General features: G+C 36.8%; 1 protein-coding gene across 4 annotated transcripts; it reads right to left on the bottom strand.

Annotated features, from left to right (window-relative positions):
* Nucleotides 1-2,704: 2,704 nt before the first annotated feature.
* Nucleotides 2,705-20,687, bottom strand: LOC142984770 (putative fatty acyl-CoA reductase CG5065). Of its 4 annotated transcripts, none has more exons than XM_076132561.1 (15): nucleotides 20,601-20,687; nucleotides 20,183-20,346; nucleotides 15,135-15,265; nucleotides 13,514-13,601; nucleotides 12,507-12,579; nucleotides 11,847-11,937; nucleotides 10,743-10,888; nucleotides 10,255-10,364; nucleotides 9,643-9,726; nucleotides 8,094-8,202; nucleotides 7,573-7,750; nucleotides 6,700-6,770; nucleotides 4,348-4,462; nucleotides 3,748-3,890; nucleotides 2,705-2,871 (listed from the first exon to the last, which is right to left on the bottom strand). In XM_076132561.1, the coding sequence occupies exons 2-15, from the start codon at nucleotides 20,271-20,273 to the stop codon at nucleotides 2,751-2,753; spliced, it is 1,551 nt and encodes a 516-aa protein (XP_075988676.1). In that variant the 5' UTR covers nucleotides 20,274-20,346; nucleotides 20,601-20,687; the 3' UTR covers nucleotides 2,705-2,750. The 4 variants fall into 4 exon arrangements, with proteins under 4 accessions (XP_075988676.1, XP_075988678.1, XP_075988679.1 ...); XM_076132563.1 differs by having other exon boundaries at nucleotides 20,574-20,675; XM_076132564.1 differs by having other exon boundaries at nucleotides 20,547-20,661.
* Nucleotides 20,688-21,229: the final 542 nt, after the last annotated feature.

Here is a 21,229-nt window from a genome sequence, read left to right on the forward strand (position 1 = left end):
AATAAATGAAAATGAAAACAATGCGACATCATTTAAATAATGTTCAAGTTCCGTTAAGGTTCTTTAACCACTAGAGTCAGTAGGACAAAGATTTTAAATTATCGTTAGTGTTGTGGCGCAGTCGGTAGTGTATGTGACTACCGACGCAAGACGTCTCGGGTTCAAATCTTCGGTCAGAACAAAAATATTTTAAGTTTTTCTGTTAAACATTTTCAGAGATTGCCCGGAGATGTAGTCATAGAATTCTTTGCCTCGGAGAGCACGTATCGCCGTCGGTACTGCGCCTGACCTCTCACTGGTCGTGTAGGTTATAAATATTTCAGGTTATTTATGTCAAGCCGAGTGGTTTAAGTTGCACCTCCTGAGACAACACACATATGATTTTATAGAAGTTATGTATGTGTGTATTAGAAATGATTATCACTTGTTCCAACGGTGAAGGAAAACATCGTGATTAAATCTAGCATGACTGAGAGTTCTTTAGAACAGTTCTTGAAGCACAGTCCCTAACCACACTTGGTCAGCGTGGTGGACTCAAGGCCTAACCCCTCCCTCAGTCCGGAAGGAGACCCTTGCCCAGTGGGGATGTCATTATTTTTTTTAATGTCAATCTTAAACTCCAAAATAAATCGAGAAAATTTATAGAAATATTTCTAAAAAAAAATTATATGAATATTGAGATATAGAAAATCGAGTTACTGGTCTAAGGGCCACTATAATGTTCAAAGACCTTACACTAACACGAGTTTGAATTATTTATGTAAATTGTAAACGCATTGCAGTTAAAGGTGACATTTAACTTAGCATATTGCTTTCTAAGTCAAAGTTAAATAGTTCAATTTAACCCATTACTGTCCCACTGCTGGGCAAGGGTCTCTAGGAATAGACAAGAATGCAATGTCATGCAAGTTAGTTTCAAATTAATTCAAATTTTTACTTTGAAGGTCAATTTGGATAACTTTGAATCATTTGGGTAACATTGAACGTGGGAATTTGAACCAGTTTCGATTATTTTTTCATATGAAACCAACACAATTGATAAAGGTTTATTTTAGTTTTGCAGACTTTTATCAATTGTGATGTCGGACTAAGTATGAGAGTGATTGTGAGAGTGTATATGTGTAGTAAACGAACGAAACGTAGTGTTGGCAGGCCCCCCACAAGATGGACCGACGACCTGGTAAGGGTTGCCGGAGTCCGATGGATGAGGGCGGCCCAGGACCGGTCCTATTGGCGCTCGATGGGGGAGGCCTTTGTCCAGCAGTGGACGATTCCCGGCTGAGATGATGATGATGATGATGATATGTGTAGTGTGTATTGTAAATACACTTGGGAAATATTGTGCTTAGATGTTATTAGATTTTTTTTCTGAGTTTTCTAATTCAAAAAGGATATTTAAAAATTTATAATTTAAAAGTAGTAATTTGACTTAACACACATTGTAATATTTCGTTTGTATAACATTCAATAGAAATTATTTTTGTTGGCGTACTTTAAAATATTTTTCAGAACTCATAAAATTTTGGTTAATACTAAAGTCCAACGACTTAGTAGAGAGTCTTATCTTTATATATATAATTTATCTTTTCTTCTTCTTTCTATTTCTTCTTTCTATTTATCTTTCTATCTTTATTATATATATTAGTTATCTTTATATATATAATTCTTCTGTAAGTGTGTATGTCACTGAACTTCTCTTAGACGACTGGACTGATTTTGATGAAATTTTTTGTGTGTGTTCAAGGGGATCTGAGAATGGTTTAGGTTATTAAAAAATGTTTAAAATTTTTAAATTAAAGACGTGTACACAAGACAACGTCTGTCGGGTCCGCTAGTATATAATAATACTGTAACTAACACCACTTTTATATAATACCTATAGATATATTGCTAAACCGTATACTAACATACGAGACTCCTAAAACCATATAAATCAAATATAAACGACCCTAGGGTCAAAATAAATTGAATTTATTCAAATATACACACTTACGCATACAAGAAATTAGAAAGAAACGCATACTCCGTATATTTATATAGTCAATGACCTTATGTGACGGACGAATTTAAAGTGACCTTATTTAAGGGCATTATACTTTATTTATAGTTCTATTTATTTAAATAGCTCAAATAACAGTTTTTTTATAGTACTGCAACAACACACACACGGTCATTTGATTCAAACTAAGCAGAGCTTGTACTATGGTAACCAAATAACTGATAAACATACTTATATACTTCTTCTTATAGCATGGTTAGTGGTCAACCTAGTGTCAAAGTTGGTCAAGCCCCTGGTCCTTTTACATGGCTTAACGACTGTTATCTCAATTGACAACAACCGGGACTGACTTTTTACGTGTCCTCCGAAGCACCGAGACGCCCAGTTCAAATACCACTATGCCGTCACCCATCTATGAAACAATATTTACCGGCCTGTGTGCGCTACTGGCTATGGGCGCCTCTTTTTATTATTATACTTCTTAATGTATTATGCAGATATATTAACAACCAGGCGCAGAATCTGTTCTCTGTTCTCGTTCTCATCACATAAATATTTGTCCCGGGTGGGAATCAAACCCACCACACGCGACGATACGATTATTGCGGTGAGGTGACCACTTTAACCACTGCGCCAAACGTGCATTCATCTAACACATATCTAAACTATGAAAAGGCTCTAAACATAGGAAAATAAAACGCAAAATAACTAAAAAACTCATTTATTTATTAATTAATCTAAATTATTACACTTAATAAGAGAGCACATCTCCCACATAAGTAAATATGTTTTGCATAAAGTTTGTGTTCATGAACCACCAGAAGAAGTAGCCGTAGAACACGCAACGCACCACCAGGTCCAAGATTAACATCCTGGAAGATGAAAACATACATATTAATGTTTGTATATAACTCTGAGGTGACTAATTAACTGAGTTTTTGCTATTTTTTCTCACGAGCAACAGCTTTTCCGAAACGGCGCTAGATTTAAAATAGAAAAGATAAGAAAGAAAGAAAAAAACATTTTTATTTTTGTACATGCTTTTGCAACGTACAACAACAAAACAAAAGAATCAAATTTAGATGCACAAACAAGAAAAAGTGTGTGTGCACTTCGCAGCTACACAAAAACAATGGCGATCGCTCAGCGTAATGCTGTGGCACTTGCATTGCTGCAAACGCTTGACAGTGCTGATTTTCAGCGATCACCTGAGTCAACGCGACGTCCGACACTAGCGACTAACGAGACGATTTAAATACTATTCAAAAGTTTATGAAATAAAACATATTTGAATTTGACTTTGACTTCTTCTTCTTCGAGTGTCGATAACAAACAAATTATAGTATTAATACTGAAAATAGTGTATGACACTTTCTGTCTTGCTATACACTGCCAGCCCAGTATTCCGCTACGTGTACGGCGTTTTCTGTACTTTGACTGATAGTGATTTATCGACATTCAGCCCAAACCACTGGCAATTTGGCATGCAAATAGATGTTGACGTAGGCATCCGCTGAGAAAGGATGTTAATCCCTTTTACCCCCAAGGGGACGGAATATGGAAATTCTGTCCTAAGTCACAAAATACGCGGACGAAATCGTGGGCAAAAGCTAGTAGATACATAAAATGTATAGACGAATTGAGATTCCTATTTTTTTAAGTCGGTTCTATACACTACGTGTTTAAGTTGGAGTACGTCTGAAAATACACTTTATTTTAAAAGTCAGTTAAAATGAATAAAAACAAACCTCCTATAATGAATCTTCGCTTTAGGTATATCTTCATCTTTTTCCTTCAGCAGGTACTTTCTTCCACCAGCGATAGAATTGTAGAAAAACATATATCTGTCAACCTTCTCAATCTCATAGTAGAAGTCTTTCTGGTCTTCTTCCTGAAAGAACAGAGAACAAAAGATTAAATAATGTGTCCTGCTAGCCGGTATTTGATTACGGCGGCCAGTTTCATTGAAATCTGTGCAGGACTTTGTTTATAGTGTCTAAGTGTGTGCACAATACACAGGTACACTCTCTATTTCTTCACTCACGGTAGATACGACGAGAGAGAGGTTAGGCGCAGGACAGACTCAGTTCAAATCCCAGTGCGGCCACCCATCCATACCCAAACTTATTCAAGCCGCCCGAAAACCTTTGAGATGGCTTAACGACTGTTATGTTAATTGACAAAAACCGGGACCGACTTTTTACGTGCCCTCCGAAGCTCTGACACACTCACTTCAAATACCAGTGTGCGGTCACCCATCTATAAAATGTCCGCGCTAAACGTTGCTTAGCAATCGAGCGGTAAAATTTTATATGAGAAGTAGTTTTAAATATTTATATGTGACATACCTTTATACAAGATCGTAGTTTGATAAAGTTCTTATTGTCAAACGTCCATTGCTTAGTGATATAGTACTCGAGAGCTAAGTTAGCTATGTAAATGCGCCGTTGGACCTTTATCAATCTGAAAATGTCGAATGATACACGTTAAAAATCACATCTATACTAATATTATAAAGCTGAAGAGTTTGTTTGTTTGTTTGGACTAAGGTCATGGCCCATAATCCGACCCGGTTCAAAAATGTTTTTGTACATAAACGAAAATGGTGGTAAATAATGCAGGTATAACCCACTTTTCATTATATGTAAAAATAAAAAAAATATTCCATGGGGAGATCGTTCAGAAGACCCCTAAAAATTGGGAAATAATCACTTGAGATTAGCCAGATCTTACTGCCACGAGCACATGCGACCAAATGGTCTGTACACATTAGAAGTGTACAGACACCGCATGTTAGTTGACAACAAAATATTAATTAGAGGGAGAATTCAGTCTCGACATGTCAGGAGTAAACAATATTATACTTATGTTTTGGTGAATCCAACACGACATGGTCGAGAGAGTATCGAGGGATACTACTGTTCATGTATTCACGGCCGCCGCACTATAGGAAGTTGTGCCCATATTGCAAGCGTAGTATACTTTTTATCCTGGGCCAGACATCAAGAAAATATTGATACACCTGCTGCTTTCTTGGACAATGTAATAGATATTGATGAAGCTGAATAAACATTAAAAAAAACATGTATTTTATTTTCTCTTCCCTAAAACCACAAGTTATAAGTTAAGTTTTCAATTACAGTAGATTACAATTTTTTATTATTATTATTTTATGTTCCCCATCAGCCACAATAATGCGCCAGTTACCATTGAAAAGTACAATCATTTGTCTTTGATACCCGCCATATTTCATTTCTGTACGCCGTAGGTATAGTTTTCACACTAAATGGGCCATGACCTTTGAATTGAAAAAATATTAGAGAGAATGGGTCATAATTTTTCCCGTTTTTGAAACATTTTTCGTTGCTACTCCACTCCTAATGGTCGTAACGTGATGTTATATCCATACTAATATTATAAATGCGAAAGTAACTCTGTCTGTCTGTCTGTCTGTCTGTCTGTCTGTCTGTCTGCTACTCAATCACGCCTAAACTACTGAACCAATTTGCATGAAATTTGGTATGGAGATAGTTTAATACCCGAGAAAGGACATAGGCTACTTTTTACCTCGGGAAAATGACGCATTTCCCGGGAAAATTCAGGTTTCGCTACCGAAGTCGCGAATAATCAACATTATAATGACATTGAATTAACAAAATTCCGTTGTCATGGCAACAGTTTTAATGGCGGATATGCTTTAGCGCGAGTTATATGAGATACTAGCAGACCCGTGCGGCTCCGCTCGCGTGAATGATTTTTTTTACTAATACAAAGCTTAATTATTCCTTAACAACAAAATTAGCTTTTTTTTTCGAAAATTATTTTCAAAATTATTTATATCTCATAAAACTCGCGCTAAAGCATATCCGCAATTAAAACTGTTGACACTGTTGCCATGACAACGGAATTTTGTTAATTCAATGTCATTATAATATTGACTATTCGCGACTTTGGTGGCGAAACCTGAATTTTCCCGGGAAATGCGTCATTTTCCCGGGGTAAAAAGTAGCCTATGTCCTTTCTCGGGTATCAAACTATCTCCATACCAAATTTCATGCAAATTGGTTCAGTAGTTTAGGCGTGATTGAGTAGCAGACAGACAGACAGACAGACAGACAGACAGACAGAGTTACTTTCGCATTTATAATATTAGTATGGATAAATAATTTTGAGAATATTTTTCGTGAAAAAAAGCATATTTTGTTGTTAAGGAATAATTAAGTTTTGTATTAGTAAAAAAAATCATTCACGCGAGCGGAGCCGCACGGGTCAGCTAGTATAATATACATATATATACCTTAAGTCATTCTCGTTAAATGGTCTATTTAACACAAAAATATTTTTTTAATTCGAACCAGTAGTTCCTGAGATTAGCGCGTTCAAACAACTTTTTGGTTTGACTGCCTCCGTGGCGCAGTGGTTTAGGTCACCACGCCGATACCACTGCATCGGGAGGTCGTGGGTTCGATTCCCACACGGAGCAATTATTTGTGCGATCCACAAATAATTGTTTCGGGTCTGGTTGTGCTTTGTGTCCGTTGTTTGTATGTTTGTAAAAGTCCCCGCGACACAAGAGCAATTCTTAGTGCGGGAGTTGTCTTTTTAAAAAAAAAAAAAAAAAACAAACTCTTTAGCTTTATAATATTAGTAATTAGTAATTAGTATAGACGTAAAAGTCCTTGTTACTGTTTCATACTTACAAAGGTTTATGTCCTATCGCCGTGAGAACAGTATCAACTAATATGGCGGGCAGTAAATGTAGCAGGATCACCTGAAATAAAAATAAATAAATAAATAATAAATATCATTGGACAACTCACACACGGTCATTTGATTCCAAACTAAGCAGAGCTTGTACTATGGTAATAAAATAACTGATAAGCATACCTACTTATACATTCTTGTACGTCGTACTTCTAAATACATTCTTATATACATTATATAGACATTAACAGCCAGACTCAGAACTCGAAAGATACTCGTTCTCATCACACAAATACCTCCCGGGTTGGATTCGAACTCATACGCGGCGCTACAGTTATTGCAGCGAGTTGACCAAGTTAACCACTGCGCCATACGTGCAGTTATTTTTTTATTGAGATTAGAACGTTTTAAAATATAATAAAACTTGTAATTTTAGCCTAAATACGCCTATTTCAAACCCGCACTTGGCCAGCATTGCCAATTAGGTAGGTACTGTTCCACTACGCACAAGGGTCCTCACCCGGAATAAGGGAGGAGACAAGTGTGGATTGAGGACTAATATAAATTTAACCTATTCATGTCCCACTGCTGGGCAAGGGTCTCCTCCCGTAATGAGGGAGGGGTTAGGCCTTGAGTCCACCACGCTGGCCAATTACGGGTATGAGACTTTGCATACCTTCAAGAACTGTTCTTAAGAACTCTCAGGCATGCAAGATTGCATGAACTTTTCTTTACCGTTGGTGATAATTATTTCTAATACACACATAACTTGGAAGAGTCATTGGTGTGTTGCCTCGGGTTCGAACCTGCGACCACTTGCGTGGGAGGTACCAACGTATACCACTCGGCATAGCTTATACTTAGCTTACCTTAATATAGTTAATAGTTCTAGAAGTAGTGAGGTCTCCCCCCACATGCCACAACATGTCATTGAGAGGCATAGACGGGTAGATCTGCCGACCCATCTCTACCAGCTCGCCAGTCGTGATGTTATTCAACTTGCCGGCGCAGCAGTTGTAGATAGGAATGTCGTCTGTAGGTTCGAGTCTGGAAAATAAAAAAATATTGTGGGACAACTCACACACGGTCATGTGATTCAAAACTAAGTTCCAACTTAACTGACGGCCTCGGTTTTGCCCAGTTTAGACAGTTATTTTACAAAAAAAACCTTTACAACTTTTACATATAAACCTTCCTCTTGAATCACTCTATCTAATAAAAAAACTGCATCGAAATCAGTCACGTAGTTTTAAAGACATACAGACATAGGGACAGACGCGGGAAGGGACGTTGCTTTATTCTTTGTAGTGGAGAAATAAGGTGAGCGAGAGAGAAAGAGAGAGGGAGAGAAAGAGATAGAGAGAGATGAAATTATGTAAAATATAATTACTTCTTAGTCCCTCTGATCCAGGCAGCTGCGATCATACTCTTGATGGAGATGTCCACGGGAATATAGTCAGCTGTTAGAGTAGGATCCGTGTACAGACTCCTCATGATACCTGCAAGGAGAAAAATGGTTAAGGTACCCGCGGGTATTAAGGCCTAGCTAAGGGAGATTTGTAATAAAATGAAGAATATCCAATATAATCAACCAGTTTTTATAATAATCAGTCATGTACTTATATTACTACCGAGTTTAAACAAAAAATAGCTTCTAAAGCTTAAAACTAAAACATTATATCACTTTTAAAAAAACGCTGTCTTTAGGCCTTATTATAATAGGGTAGGGTAAAAAGGCCTATACTATAAACTATTCAAAAATCAACTTAAACTAAGTAAATTAGTATTCTTGACATCAATAATCATTAACATAAGGCAATAGAAAGCATAGTAGTCTTAATAAATGAAATAAATTGTCCTTATTCGCATCCATCAGGACATTGAACATCATCAGTATATTCTGCAGTCAAACCGACACAATCTTCGTGGTACCACTTGGAGCATCGCGAACATTGCCTCATTGCATCATCCATTCTATATTCTCTGCAGGCATGACAGTAGCGATATTTTTTTTTGTGATTAATTTTTGTCAGATCGCCTTCTGACCACAATGATCGTTTGGGAGGCATCGTGACTGTAAGCACTGAAAACAATAATAAATAATTTGAAAATATAAACCACGTATATACTACCCGCTAACAAACATTTTTAATACACGCTCCTACTTATATAGCAGTTAAAAAAGCAGGAGTATAATAAGGCCTACTGTAAAATTTTATAGGCCTTAATATCCGCCAACCACCTATTTACAGAAAATAATAATAATATAATTTTTATAAAGTACAAGTCGCTTAAAACGGTAATCTACGGACAAGCATACCTTAATTAATAAGCGGACAGTCAATACAGGTTTGTAAATATGATATTTTCTAAACAACTTACGTTTTACTGGAGTCAATTTTTATAATTCGTGCTGCTGAACCGCACTTCTGAATTACTTTGACGATATTTGCGGGGGGAGAAGTGCTAGAGTGCGTCCGCCACTTCGCAGCGACTCGTATACTCTCTGAGCTTGTGTGACAGTAATCTTGATCGTCAACTACTGTTTTAAGTACGTTTTTTGTTATTTAGGCCTTATTACCCGACAGGCCTTAATACCCGCAGGTACCTTATATACCGGTTAAAAACACTAATATCATAATTGTTTATCTGTTGTTCACTCCACGTTCTTTCACGTCCAAAGTGAATTGATTTTGGTAACACTTTTCGCAAGGATGGATTATATTTTTGGAAAGGACTTAAGTTGAATATTTACCTATACTAGAAATTAGACGACGAAATGGTTTGAACACTCTATATTGTTACTTTCATAGCCCGGTGTTGTGGCACGACCAACGAGACCTGAGATCATTTTTTTTTATTTTCCTAAATACCTATTGTTGTTTCTCGTAAATCAGTCGAAATTATTGATAATCTTTTTTCTTGGGAGACATTCTTACCTTTTCCACATGCAACAAGTAGACCGGCAGGTCCATTGAAGTTTTCGATCCAACCGGGAACTGGTTCTTGCACACTCGATATCACTGAAACAAAAAAACAGCTATATAACAAATGATTACACGGTTCATTAGGTGTCTTTCAGTGCTCTCGTGAGGTACCCAAATATCGAGCATTTTTGTGTAGAGAAAAGATTTTATTACAAATTCATACATACTATAACGCGAAAAGACTTTTTCCCCGACCTTATATGTTACTAGAGGCTGCCCGCGACTTCGTCCGCGTGGAATCTCTTTCCGTGTAAATCCCGAATCCTCGGGAACTCCGGAATAAAAAGCCTATGTGTTATTCTGGGCCTTCAGCTACCTCTATACAGAATTTCAACGTAATCGGTTCACTAGTATTTGCGTGAAAGAGTAACAAACATCCATACATACATTCTCACAAACTTTCGCATTTATAATATCAGTAGGATGCTTTCTTCACAGTAAATTATTACTTTAATCACACAGAGTAAACTATTCCACACTTTAATTGCCATTATTTGGACGGCATTTTGTTGGCGGGTATCGCTTTTTTTCTAAGGCTCGTAGTAAAATAAAGTAAAACCTTACCTATAGAAGGTCTGATGATCACTACAGGCAGTTTTCCTTTATGTTCAAACACCATATGTTCAGCTAACTGCTTGGAAAACGTGTATGTGTTCGGTAGCTCTCCCAGATACCTGGAAAATATAAAATATTTTGTTACAACTTTGATGCCTGGTTTCTTGAAAAAATACAGAGTCCCTAACCCTGGTCAGTGTGTTAGACGTAAGCGATTTTTTTCAGGTCCCTGCCCAGCAGTAGGATATTAATGATTATTCGTATTTTCATTTAAAATTCATGACTATCAGTAAGCATACTTCTATACTGACATGTCTGTTTATCTGCCATGCTGTAATTGCCAAACTGCTTTACCAATTTTAATGATCAAACAATTTTATCCCCAAGAGGACAAAATAGGAGATAATTGTTTGCATGAAAATTCTGTCCTAAGTCGCAAACCACGAGGACGAAGTACCGGGCAAACGCTAGTTGTAAAATAAATGTCTTTAACTTACTTAGGGGTTAGCACTCTTAGAGTATGTTCATCAGTATTCTCGCAGACGGTGAGAGTGTCCCATATGTCCGCGTGAGGAGGGTACAGGACCTCTTCCACTGGGTCCCTGTTCGTGTTAGAGTAGGATGTCGATACGTGGACGAATGCCTGGGGGAAAGAGATAGCATTACAATATTGAATGTTATATATGTTACTGTAAAAGCCCGAACGGTGGTAAATCCCAAGATTTTCCGGTATAACCTAAGATTTACCAACTCGCAATGGTAAAAGTCCGAACAATTATTTTATTTCGAACTTTTACCTATATTCACTTGATGATGTCGAGATGTCGCCGGAGACCCGCTTCGCGGGGCTCCTCCTTCTGGGTGGTTAAAAAAAAATAACCACGAAGGCTAAGGTGGGAGCGAGCTCGCTCCCACCCTAGCCTTCTAACCTAACCTACCCATGTCGCTTTGCCCAAAACTCCTTCTTTATAACTATGTCACAGTATATAATTATACCGTGAAATAGTTATAAACATAGTTATGAAGGGGGATTTTTTTTTATATCGTAACATAGTTTTTAAACTCTGGCTTGTTCGGACTTTTACCATTGAGAGTTGGTAAATCTTAGGTTTTACAGGAAAATCTTAGGATTTACCACAGTTCGGGCTTTTACAGTTTTTATTTTTTTAAACATGTGTTTTCAAAACACATGTTTAAAAAAATAAATTGAAGTGCTAATTGCGGATTTAAAAAAGGAGGTTCTCAATTCGTCGTTTTTTTTAAATGTCAAAATACTTTATATACTTTTTTCTTTGTACAGGCATTATTCAAGTATTCGTAAAATTGTAATTAAGCAGCATGTTATGTATAATCGTGATTATTGTACGTAAACTCTAAGGGACGGTTCACATCTGACAGAAGATGCGTCGGGCGTAACTTAATTTGTATAGGCTTCGCACCGACGCATCATCGGTTGAGTGTGAACGGTCGAGTGTTTGTCTATACATTTGTTTGTTCTGGCGTTGCGCGACCGATAATACGCGACATATGTTCCGTCAGATATGAACCTTCCATTACACTAGATGCATCTAAAATGAGAGATTTTTCAGAAATATACTTACAGAGAGATTCCTGAAGTCTCTAGCCAGTTCCACCATCTCCTTGGTACCGCGAAGGTTCATCTTAATGGCGTATGGCAGAGGATCGTCAAACCTAGAAAGAGATAAAAAATATTTGGTGAAATGTTAAACGAATTGATATCAATTGATTTTATTGTCGAACAAAGTTATTTCTATTTATTATTAGGTATTTTGACAATGGTCGAAAATTTAGATTTGTGTTCAAAGAATTGTAACAGTCTTCCATTAACGCAAAGCAGATTTTCAGATTTTACAAATAGTATATTGGTTAATTTATCTTCACAAGTATGTATTTAGAAGTATATAAGTATATGTTTATCAGTTATTTGGTTACCATAGTACAAGCTCTACTTAGTTTGTAATCAAATGACCGTGTGTGAGTTGTCCAATGATATTTATTTATTTATCATATTAGGTCGGGGAAAAAGTCTTTTCGCAATAGTATGTATGAACTTGTAATAAAATCTCTTTGGCTTCAAGAATCACAAATGAGTACACGGTTCATTAGGTTTCTTTCAGTGAGCTCGTGAGGTACCCAAATATCGAGCTTTTTGTGTAGAGAAAAGATGATATTACAAGTTCATACATACTATGATGCGAGAAGACTTTTTCCCCGACCTAATATTTAAAAGAGTATCTTACCGAACACTAGCGGCCACATGGAAGACGATGTTTACTCGATTGATGAGAAGAGTTCTGTCTTCTTCAGACAAACCTGAAATATAAACAATTCATTAGTTACAACATTTGATAGCTTATTGACGAAATACATAAAACCAAAGACTAGCTTGTATTAAGATACGAAAATAAGTACGTTTGTAACCCTTTTTAACCCACTTCAAAAAAAGGAGGAGGTTCTCAATTCGTCGCGATATTTTTTTTTACGATTAAACTTAAAATTTTACCAAACATATCCAGGTCAAAAGCAGTTTAATAATAAAATTAAATGACATCATGGAAAAGATAAAAACGTCCCATTAGAGTACGAATAATACAATAAACACAAAAAATATCCAAACCTGACAAAGGACATTAATTTGACCGACCTTTAATGTTCCATCGGTCACATAATCAATTTAATTGAGTACCTATTATATGCCTCTTATTTATATAATGCAGATGCAGGACTTTGTTTATAGTGTCCAAGTGTGTGCACAATACACAGGAACACACTCTATTCCTTCACTCTCATAGTCGGACGGTGCACACGACCAGTGAGAGGTAAGGCAGACCCGACGGCTTTAAGTGCTCTCTCAGGCATGGAGGTCTACGACCTTAACTTCCTAACTCTGGGAAATCTTGAAGAAATTCTAAACAGAAAAACTTAGAGAAAACTTTTTGTCCCGACCCAGGATTTGAACCTGGGACCTCAGCATCTAGTTGAGATGAATTATAATATACTTGAGGCCGCCCGCGACTTCGTCCGCGTGGAAACCCTAAAACCCAAATCAGTCTAAATCCCAATCTCTCGGGAACTTCGGGATAAAAAGTAGCCTATGTGTTATTTTGGTGTCTTCAACTACCTATATACCAAATTTCATAGTAATCGGTACCGTAGTATTTGCGTGAAAGAGGAACAAATATCCATACATACATACTCACAAACTTCCGCATTTATAATATTAATAGGATAGTAGGATTATACGTACCAAGCCCAAGTTCCGTGACATCGCCTGCGACGACGAAGACTTTTGAATGGAACAGGGTAGGTTTCTCTTTCCTTAGTCGGTCGAAACACTGAAAAATAAATAAATCAATACATTTACTTAATAAACACGCATTTGGAAAACAACCGCATCAAAATCCGTGGTGTAGTTTTAAAGATCTAAGGATACATACATACAGACATAGGGACAGACGCGGAAAATGCATTTGCTTTATACTTAGTTCTTGCCCGCAACATCGTCCGCGTGGTTTGTGACTGAGGACAGAATTTTTATCCCCTATTTTTTATGCCCTTGGAGGTAAAATTGATTAAAATCGTTTATTAGCGGATGCCTACGTCATAACATCTACCTGCATGACAAATTTCAGCTCGATCTGTCTAGTGGTTTGGGCTGTGCGTCGATAGGACGCTATGTCAGTAGGTCAATCACCTTTGAGTTATATATATTTAGATATCTTATAACAAAATCAAACAAGAAAACCAGTTTTCAAACTATAAATAAATATTATTGGACAACTCAAACACGGTCATTTGATTCCAAACTAAGCAGAGCTTGTACTAAATAACTGATAAACATACTTATATACTTGAAATATATACTTATATAGATAAATTGACAAATATGAATGAATTAAATATGTGTATGCTTCATTGTGCATTTTAAAACAAATTATACATGATGGCGGTACAAGGTGAAAAGTACATAATAACTAATTAGCAAGTGTAATTACCGTCTTACCGATGACAGTCTGGAATAAAAATACACTTTGACCCTGCATTTGCAAATCATATTTTGAACTATAACTTTTCGAAATCTGCTTTTGTACTGATAGTTATTTATGTCACGTAGTGTTGGCAGGCCCCCCACAAGATGGACCGACGACCTGGTAAGGGTTGCCGGAGTCCGATGGATGAGGGCGGCCCAGGACCGGTCCTATTGGCGCTCGATGGGGGAGGCCTTTGTCCAGCAGTGGACGATTCCCGGCTGAGATGATGATGATGATGAAGGTGTCTGATTCAAATCCCAAACCGGGACCGACTTTAAACGTGCCCGAAGCACAGAGACGCAAAATCTTTATTTTATAAATTACGCTTACGAAAGTGTTAGCAGGTAGACGAAAATGTATCCTCAATTCACCGTTAACAATGCTAGTCCCATGTAATATGGGGCGAGTCTATTGCCATATACCGGGCAAGTTACCAAACTCCGGACTACATTTTGAGATTTTTTTATAAGAGCCCTGCCCCACTAGGACGCCATGGCGTCGCTGGCTACGTATCCAAGCAGTTAATATTGTAATGTCACGTAGCCAGACCGTCGCCACGTGATTTAGGTGACATAATTTATGTGTAGTGAATAGAATAGAGACAAAACACCACCACAAACGGCATTTCTTAAATTAAATAATAAATTCTGGTAATTTCTGTAACCTGAACCTTGCATACCTGAGAGTTCTTTAGAAAATCAGTTCTTGAAGGTATGCAAAGTCCCGCGCTTGGCCAGCGTGGTGGCCACAAGGCCTAACCCCTCCCTCATTACGAGAGGAGACCCTTGCCCAACAGTGGGACATTAATGGATTTTTATTAATTACTGTAAAACTTACGATAGAAGAATACATCTGTTCAAGTCGGTCTTCTGACTTGACTCCCTTCTTGTTTCTCAGAAGAATGTAGATCCTGTCCAGCTCCGAGCACGAGTACAGCAGCTTCTCTATCAGAACCTTGCCCATGAACCCTGGAAATTAGCCAAAAAAAAATTTAATAGGCTTTACATTCATATATACTATTCTTCAATTCGTATAATTATCTGTCACCAAAATCCTCCTAAACGGCTCTATCGATTTAGATGTTTGTTTAAGCCTAGCCTTTTTTCGAAACTATGTTGGAGTTGGCTTCCAGTTTGAAATATTTTATATATATAGCCTATAAATAAATATTTTTATACCATTTTCACACGATCATCTATTTTCAAACCAAGCAGAGCTTATACTGTAACCAGCTAACTAATTAACTTGTAATAAGCTAAATAACTGGAGTCATATTTTTAAATAGAATTTACTGTCGTTCTTGGACCTCTATCCAGAATGCAAGAGGGACTCAGGCGTGCAATAGTGGTTGTGTTTAACCTTCGTCTTCCACTGAGAAGTATAAAATCTCATGCGTTATATTGTCATAGTTTAATAACGTTTGTGTGCGTGTATTGAAGTAAAAGAAAATCTGTATCTTTTTCTATAACAATAAGTCATTAGAAAGAAAATTAGTATGCCTGAAAGTGTGTTAAACAATTCTGTATTTAAGGTAAAGTCCTCAAAACACACTTGGCCATAATTTATCCAATTTTGAACGTATAGTCATATATTTTTGAGAGTCGAAAGCTCTACCCTTGCGTAATCTGTCTACTCTATTACCCAACTCCCCCTTGACCGGAAGCTATTTCTATATAAACTATTCTCAAGGCCAATGCATCACGCATTCTGCAATTCAGACCTTGATTCAATGCAATCTATGCATTCTGCAATAACCAGTCTATCTTATTCTATACTAATATTATAAAGCTAAAGAGTTTGTTTGTTTGAACGCGCTAATCTCAGGAACTACTGGTCCGATTTGAAACATTATTTCAGTGTTAGATAGCCCATTTATCGAGGAAGGTTGTAGGCTATATATCATCACGCTACGACCAATAGGAGCAGAGTAACAGTAATAAGTGTTACAAAAACGGGGTAATTTTTGACCCATTCTCTCTCAAGCGAAGTTGCGCAGGTCAGCTAGTAATTAATATTTATTTGATATATTTGTATGCATTTTTGCAAAGGAAATGAAATTTGATCTTATGCTTGCTTCACACATACTGCCAACCTGACGTCAAACCTCCTAACTACATATCATAGGCGCCCATAGCCAGTTGCGCTCACCGGTCGGTAAACGATCCGTAAGTTAAGCAAACCTTGGCGCGGTCATTCCATAGATGGGTGACCGCATAGTGGTATTTGAACTGGGCGTCTCCGAGCTTCGGAAGAACGTAAAAAAACCGTCCCGGCTGTTGTCATTTAAGATAACAGTCGTTAAGCCATGTCAAAGGCCCTTCGAGCGGCTTGAACAACTTTGACACTAGGTTGACCACTAACCATGATAGAAGACTACATAATATTATCACGACGATAATGAACTTTTCGAAAAAATGCATTAATTTTCAAACTGCAGACAGACATTTCGTCACAAACAATTTTCGAATTAATGTGTTGCTTCATTTTTTCAAAGTAAAGACCAAATTCCCAGACATTCTAATTTAATGTGTATTGTTTGTAAAACAGTCAAAATCTATTAACATATTTAACTAAAGCAACCCATTTTTTTAAATGAAACCATCGATCGGAAACGAATTGTTATCGTATCGTGATCTACTTACCCTCTTATACATAAAAATATAGTTAGTTAAGTTATGAAAAGCTTATAAAATGTTTTGTTTCTTTCACTCCTTAGCGAAATGATAAAGAGAAAACATATTGTGGAAGTTTTTTAACTGAAATAGTATTATTATTAATGAATAATAAATGCTCAGTGTGTTAAGTAACTTGTACATTACATAGATGTAGGTATTGTAGGTGCAATGTTTGAGCTGAGCGTCTCCGTGATACAAGTCACGCGCGCTTGTTTAACATAACTACAGTTCACGACAAACGTACAAACTTTGACACTAAATTTATTACTAACATACGAACATTATGAAATCGGTATTTTTTAAAACTAATTGCACGTCATGTCCGAATGTCGTAATTCATTGTTTTTCGCTTATTATTCATTCCAATATATTCATTGAGGTCAAATACTGACACTTTTACAAGCAACAGTTGACGAATTTACCAACAAGTTGAAATGTGAGATTCTAGATCATTCTATTTGCTAATGAATAGTTTTGTTTGGTTTGTCCCACACAAATCTACAGAACTACTGAACCCTATTTTAAAAGTCAGTTTTAGTTGTTAGTGGAGAGCCTTATATACAAGTTTTGCATACAAAGTTAATTTTAGTGTCATTAAAAATAATAAATCTAACCCATTACTGTCCCACTGCAGGGCAAGTGTGTCTTCCCGGTATAAGGGAGGGGTTAGGCCTTAATTCCACCACGATGACCAATTGCAGTTTGGTGACTTTGCATACTATCTCTTTTCATTGTTTCGTACCCGAGGCAACACACCAATGACTTTTCCAAGTTATGTGTGTATTAGAAATTATTGTCACTTGTTCCAACGGTGAAGGAAAACATCGTGATAAAACCTTGCATGCCTTAAAACATTTCTTGACGGAACACAAAGTCCCCTACACTTGGCCAGCGGAAGGACTCAAGGCCTAACCCTTCCCTCGTTCGGGAGGCCCCCTTTGCACCGGATTTGTCCTAGTTTAGAGGGCATCCGGGGAGCGTCCGGGAAGGTTTCATTTGTAGACCGGGTGTTAAAAAAATTATAAAAAAAAAATTGGGCCGCCCGCGAGACACACACTATGCTCGCACACCACGATCAACCGACGAACCAAGTATATTCACCGTTCCCTTACTCCTCCCGTCGCGGTTGCTCTTCTTGTTGACATCTAAAATCCGGGGTTTTCACGCGTCTTGTCCGGTTTTCCAAATTTTAGAGATGGCAACCCTACCTTTGCTCAGCAGTGGGACAGTATTGGGTTAAAAAAAATCGTGCATTACAAGGCTCTTATGTTGTTGGACTACATCAAAGCTACCGAATGATTGAGCAATGTAAACTAGTTTTGTACTATGGTGTCGTAACATACAAAATCTTATTACTAATATTGCGAAGTAATTAATAATACGGATTAAAAAAAATAACTGTATGTAATAAAATATTTTCATGGTCAAAACTTTCGTATGGTAAATGATCAGTAAGTTGAGGCAAAAGCCAGTTGCGCTCACCGGTCGGTAAACTATATGTGGGTTAAGCAACCTTTGGCGCGGTTATTCCGTAGATGGGTGACCGCATAGTGGTATTGGAACTGGGTTTCTCCGTGCTACGGAGGGCACGTAAAAAGTCTGTCCAAGTTGTTGTCAATCAAGATAACAGTCGTACATACACCCATACGCAGACCAACCTCGGCAAGCGTAGCTTAACCTGAAAGATCGATCCGCACGGCTGTTGTTAACTAAGCCACAGGCTTCGCTCCAGCCAGTACTGGGTACGCATAATATGGTCACCCATCCACCGAACAACCTCGGCAACAGTAACTTAACTTGGAAATGGGTTCGCGCGGCTGTTGTTAAGCCACAAGCTTCGCTCCACCCAGTACTCGATATGTATAATATAATCACCCATCCAAAGACAAACCTCGGTAAGCGTAGCTTAACCTCAGAGATCGGTTTTCGCAGCTGTTGTTAATTTGCCACGAGCTCCAAAGAGGCAGTTATCATAATAATAATAGTGTGTTATTTTATTTGCGGTCCAATGCACCTGCTAAACGAGTTGATATAACCTTTAAAAATCTAATTTTGATCTATACTAATATTATAAATGCGAATGTCTGTCCGTTTGTCCGTCTTTTATGCATTTACGGATAAACTGCTAGAAGGATTTTCATGAAATTTAGTATAAAAATAATTGAAAACACGAGCTTCCTAATAGGTTACTATTTTATTCAAAAATCTTTCATCACAATGGGTCTGTAATAGGGAACGAAAGTTGTACTTTAATATGCTAAGTACTTCTATATGCTTATCAAAAATGTGGAAAATCTGTCCGTCTGTCAAACATAGGCTATAAGTTAAATATATAAATATCATTTTTATTTTATTATGGCTACTTTTTTTCAAACTCAATCCTAGAATTATTTGTACTTTAATGACATGCGGGCGATGCCCCGTGCTTTGTCTACTATACATATATACTTTATTGATATTAAACTAGTTACCAGAAAATACTATAAAGAATGAACAACAAACTCAAGGCTACATCATTTATAAATAATTAACAATAATTGATCATGTGTGGATAATATGACCGATTATAACGTAACCTAGATATGTGCTTGAACCTTATTATCGCCATCAAGTTTGAAAACTGTTCTCCTGGCCGATATTTGGGTGGCCAGTTTTAAAAAATTGGCCGCTTTTCATCTGCTTTTTTTAGTAAATATAGTAAAATTTTGAACATGGCCAGTTTTATAGAAATTGACCACAGTGCCGGCTGTTAATCTTTATCACGGATAATTGGACACAGTGGTCAGTTTTATTGAAAGTTATAAATAGTGTCCTCGTGGTCGATATTTGGATAAGGTGGTCAGTTTTATTGGCACCAGCCAATCGTATACCTTATTTTATTGTAAATAATATTTACCTGACCGATATTTGGACTAAGCGGCTAGTTTTATTATAACTATCCAACTGTGTACCTAAGTTGTTAATTTATTTATTATTTATTTAATTTAGAGGACGCATTTTTTCCCCGCTTTTGTACCAATTATACTGTTACTCTGCTCCTTTTGGTCGTAGCGTGATGAAATATAGCCTATAGCCTTCCTCGATAAATGAGCTATCTAACACTGAAAGATTTTTTAAAATCGGACCAGTAGTTCCTGAGATTAGCGTGTTCAAACAAACAAACTCTTCAGCTTTATAATATTAGTATAGATAATGTGTTCTCGAACTTACCAGACCCTCCGGTAATGAAAATAGTCTTTCCTTTATAAAACTCCGGTATTTCAACCACTTTAGAAAAGTCACGATCTTCAAGGAAACCCATTTTTACTTATTTATTTAAAAAACACAGAAATCTAGATTTTTATAAATTTACCACTACTAGTTTTAGTGTTAAACTATAAAAAAATAATAACACAAATATTAATAATTATAAACTAAAAAAAAACACTTTTAAAAACACAAATTCAAATTTTTTAATATTAAAATAAAATCACTTTTAATCTATTAAAAAAAAAATGCACACCGCAACAAAAATTTCAAATATCGATCGTTTTATTTTTAATTTTTGCACGAATAAGTTTAAAAATGATTTTACTTTTTAATTTATTTTTAGTTTTTATACTTTAAAAGTTAAAATTAGTTTAAATACTATTATATTTTTGATTTAAATGGTAGTTTTTGTATATAGGTGCGTACACCACGGACTGTCAAGATCAAATGTCACTACTTCAGTCACTAATGGTCTACGTAAAGCAAAATTAATTATTGAGTAATTCTATTGCATTGCTATATTCATTTAAACTAGTATTCAACCCGGTTTTACTTGTATTTTCTATTAAATAAAAAAAAAGGCCTTGAGTCCACCACGCTGGCCAAGTGCGGGTTGGGGACTTTGCATGCCCTCAATAAATGTATTTAAACAAATTTTAGGCATGCAAGGTTTCCTCACGATGTTTTCCTTCACCGTTGGAGCATGTGATAATTATTTCTAATACACACATAACTTGGAAAAGTCATTGGTGTGTTGCCTCGGGTTTGAACCTGCGACCACTTGCGTGGGAGGTGTCAACTTATGCCACTCGGCTATCACTGCTATTAAATAAAATAAAATAAATTTAACCCATTGATATTGTAAGATTCTCCTCCCGTAATGAGGGAGGGGTTAGGCCTTGAGTCCATCACGCTGACCAAGTGCGGGGACTTTGTATACCTTCAAGAACTGTTCTAAAGAACTCTCAGGCATGCAAGGTTGCATCACGATGTTTTCCTTCACCGTTG

Source organism: Anticarsia gemmatalis, chromosome 28 (genome assembly GCF_050436995.1).
Source record: "Anticarsia gemmatalis isolate Benzon Research Colony breed Stoneville strain chromosome 28, ilAntGemm2 primary, whole genome shotgun sequence".
NCBI classification, from domain to species: Eukaryota; Metazoa; Arthropoda; class Insecta; order Lepidoptera; family Erebidae; genus Anticarsia; species Anticarsia gemmatalis.

What these genes read in the sequence shown, in the direction of transcription:
- LOC142984770 (XM_076132561.1), bottom strand. Translation starts at nt 20,273, where the DNA reads ATGGGTTTCCTTGAAGATCGTGACTTTTCTAAAGTGGTTGAAATACCG. An exon ending in TGGATCAGAGGGACTAAGAA is followed by an intron (nt 7,751 to 8,093) that starts GTAATTATATTT and finishes TTTATTTTCCAG; the next exon opens with ACTCGAACCTACAGACGACA. An exon ending in GCGATAGGACATAAACCTTT is followed by an intron (nt 4,463 to 6,699) that starts GTAAGTATGAAA and finishes CGACATTTTCAG; the next exon opens with ATTGATAAAGGTCCAACGGC.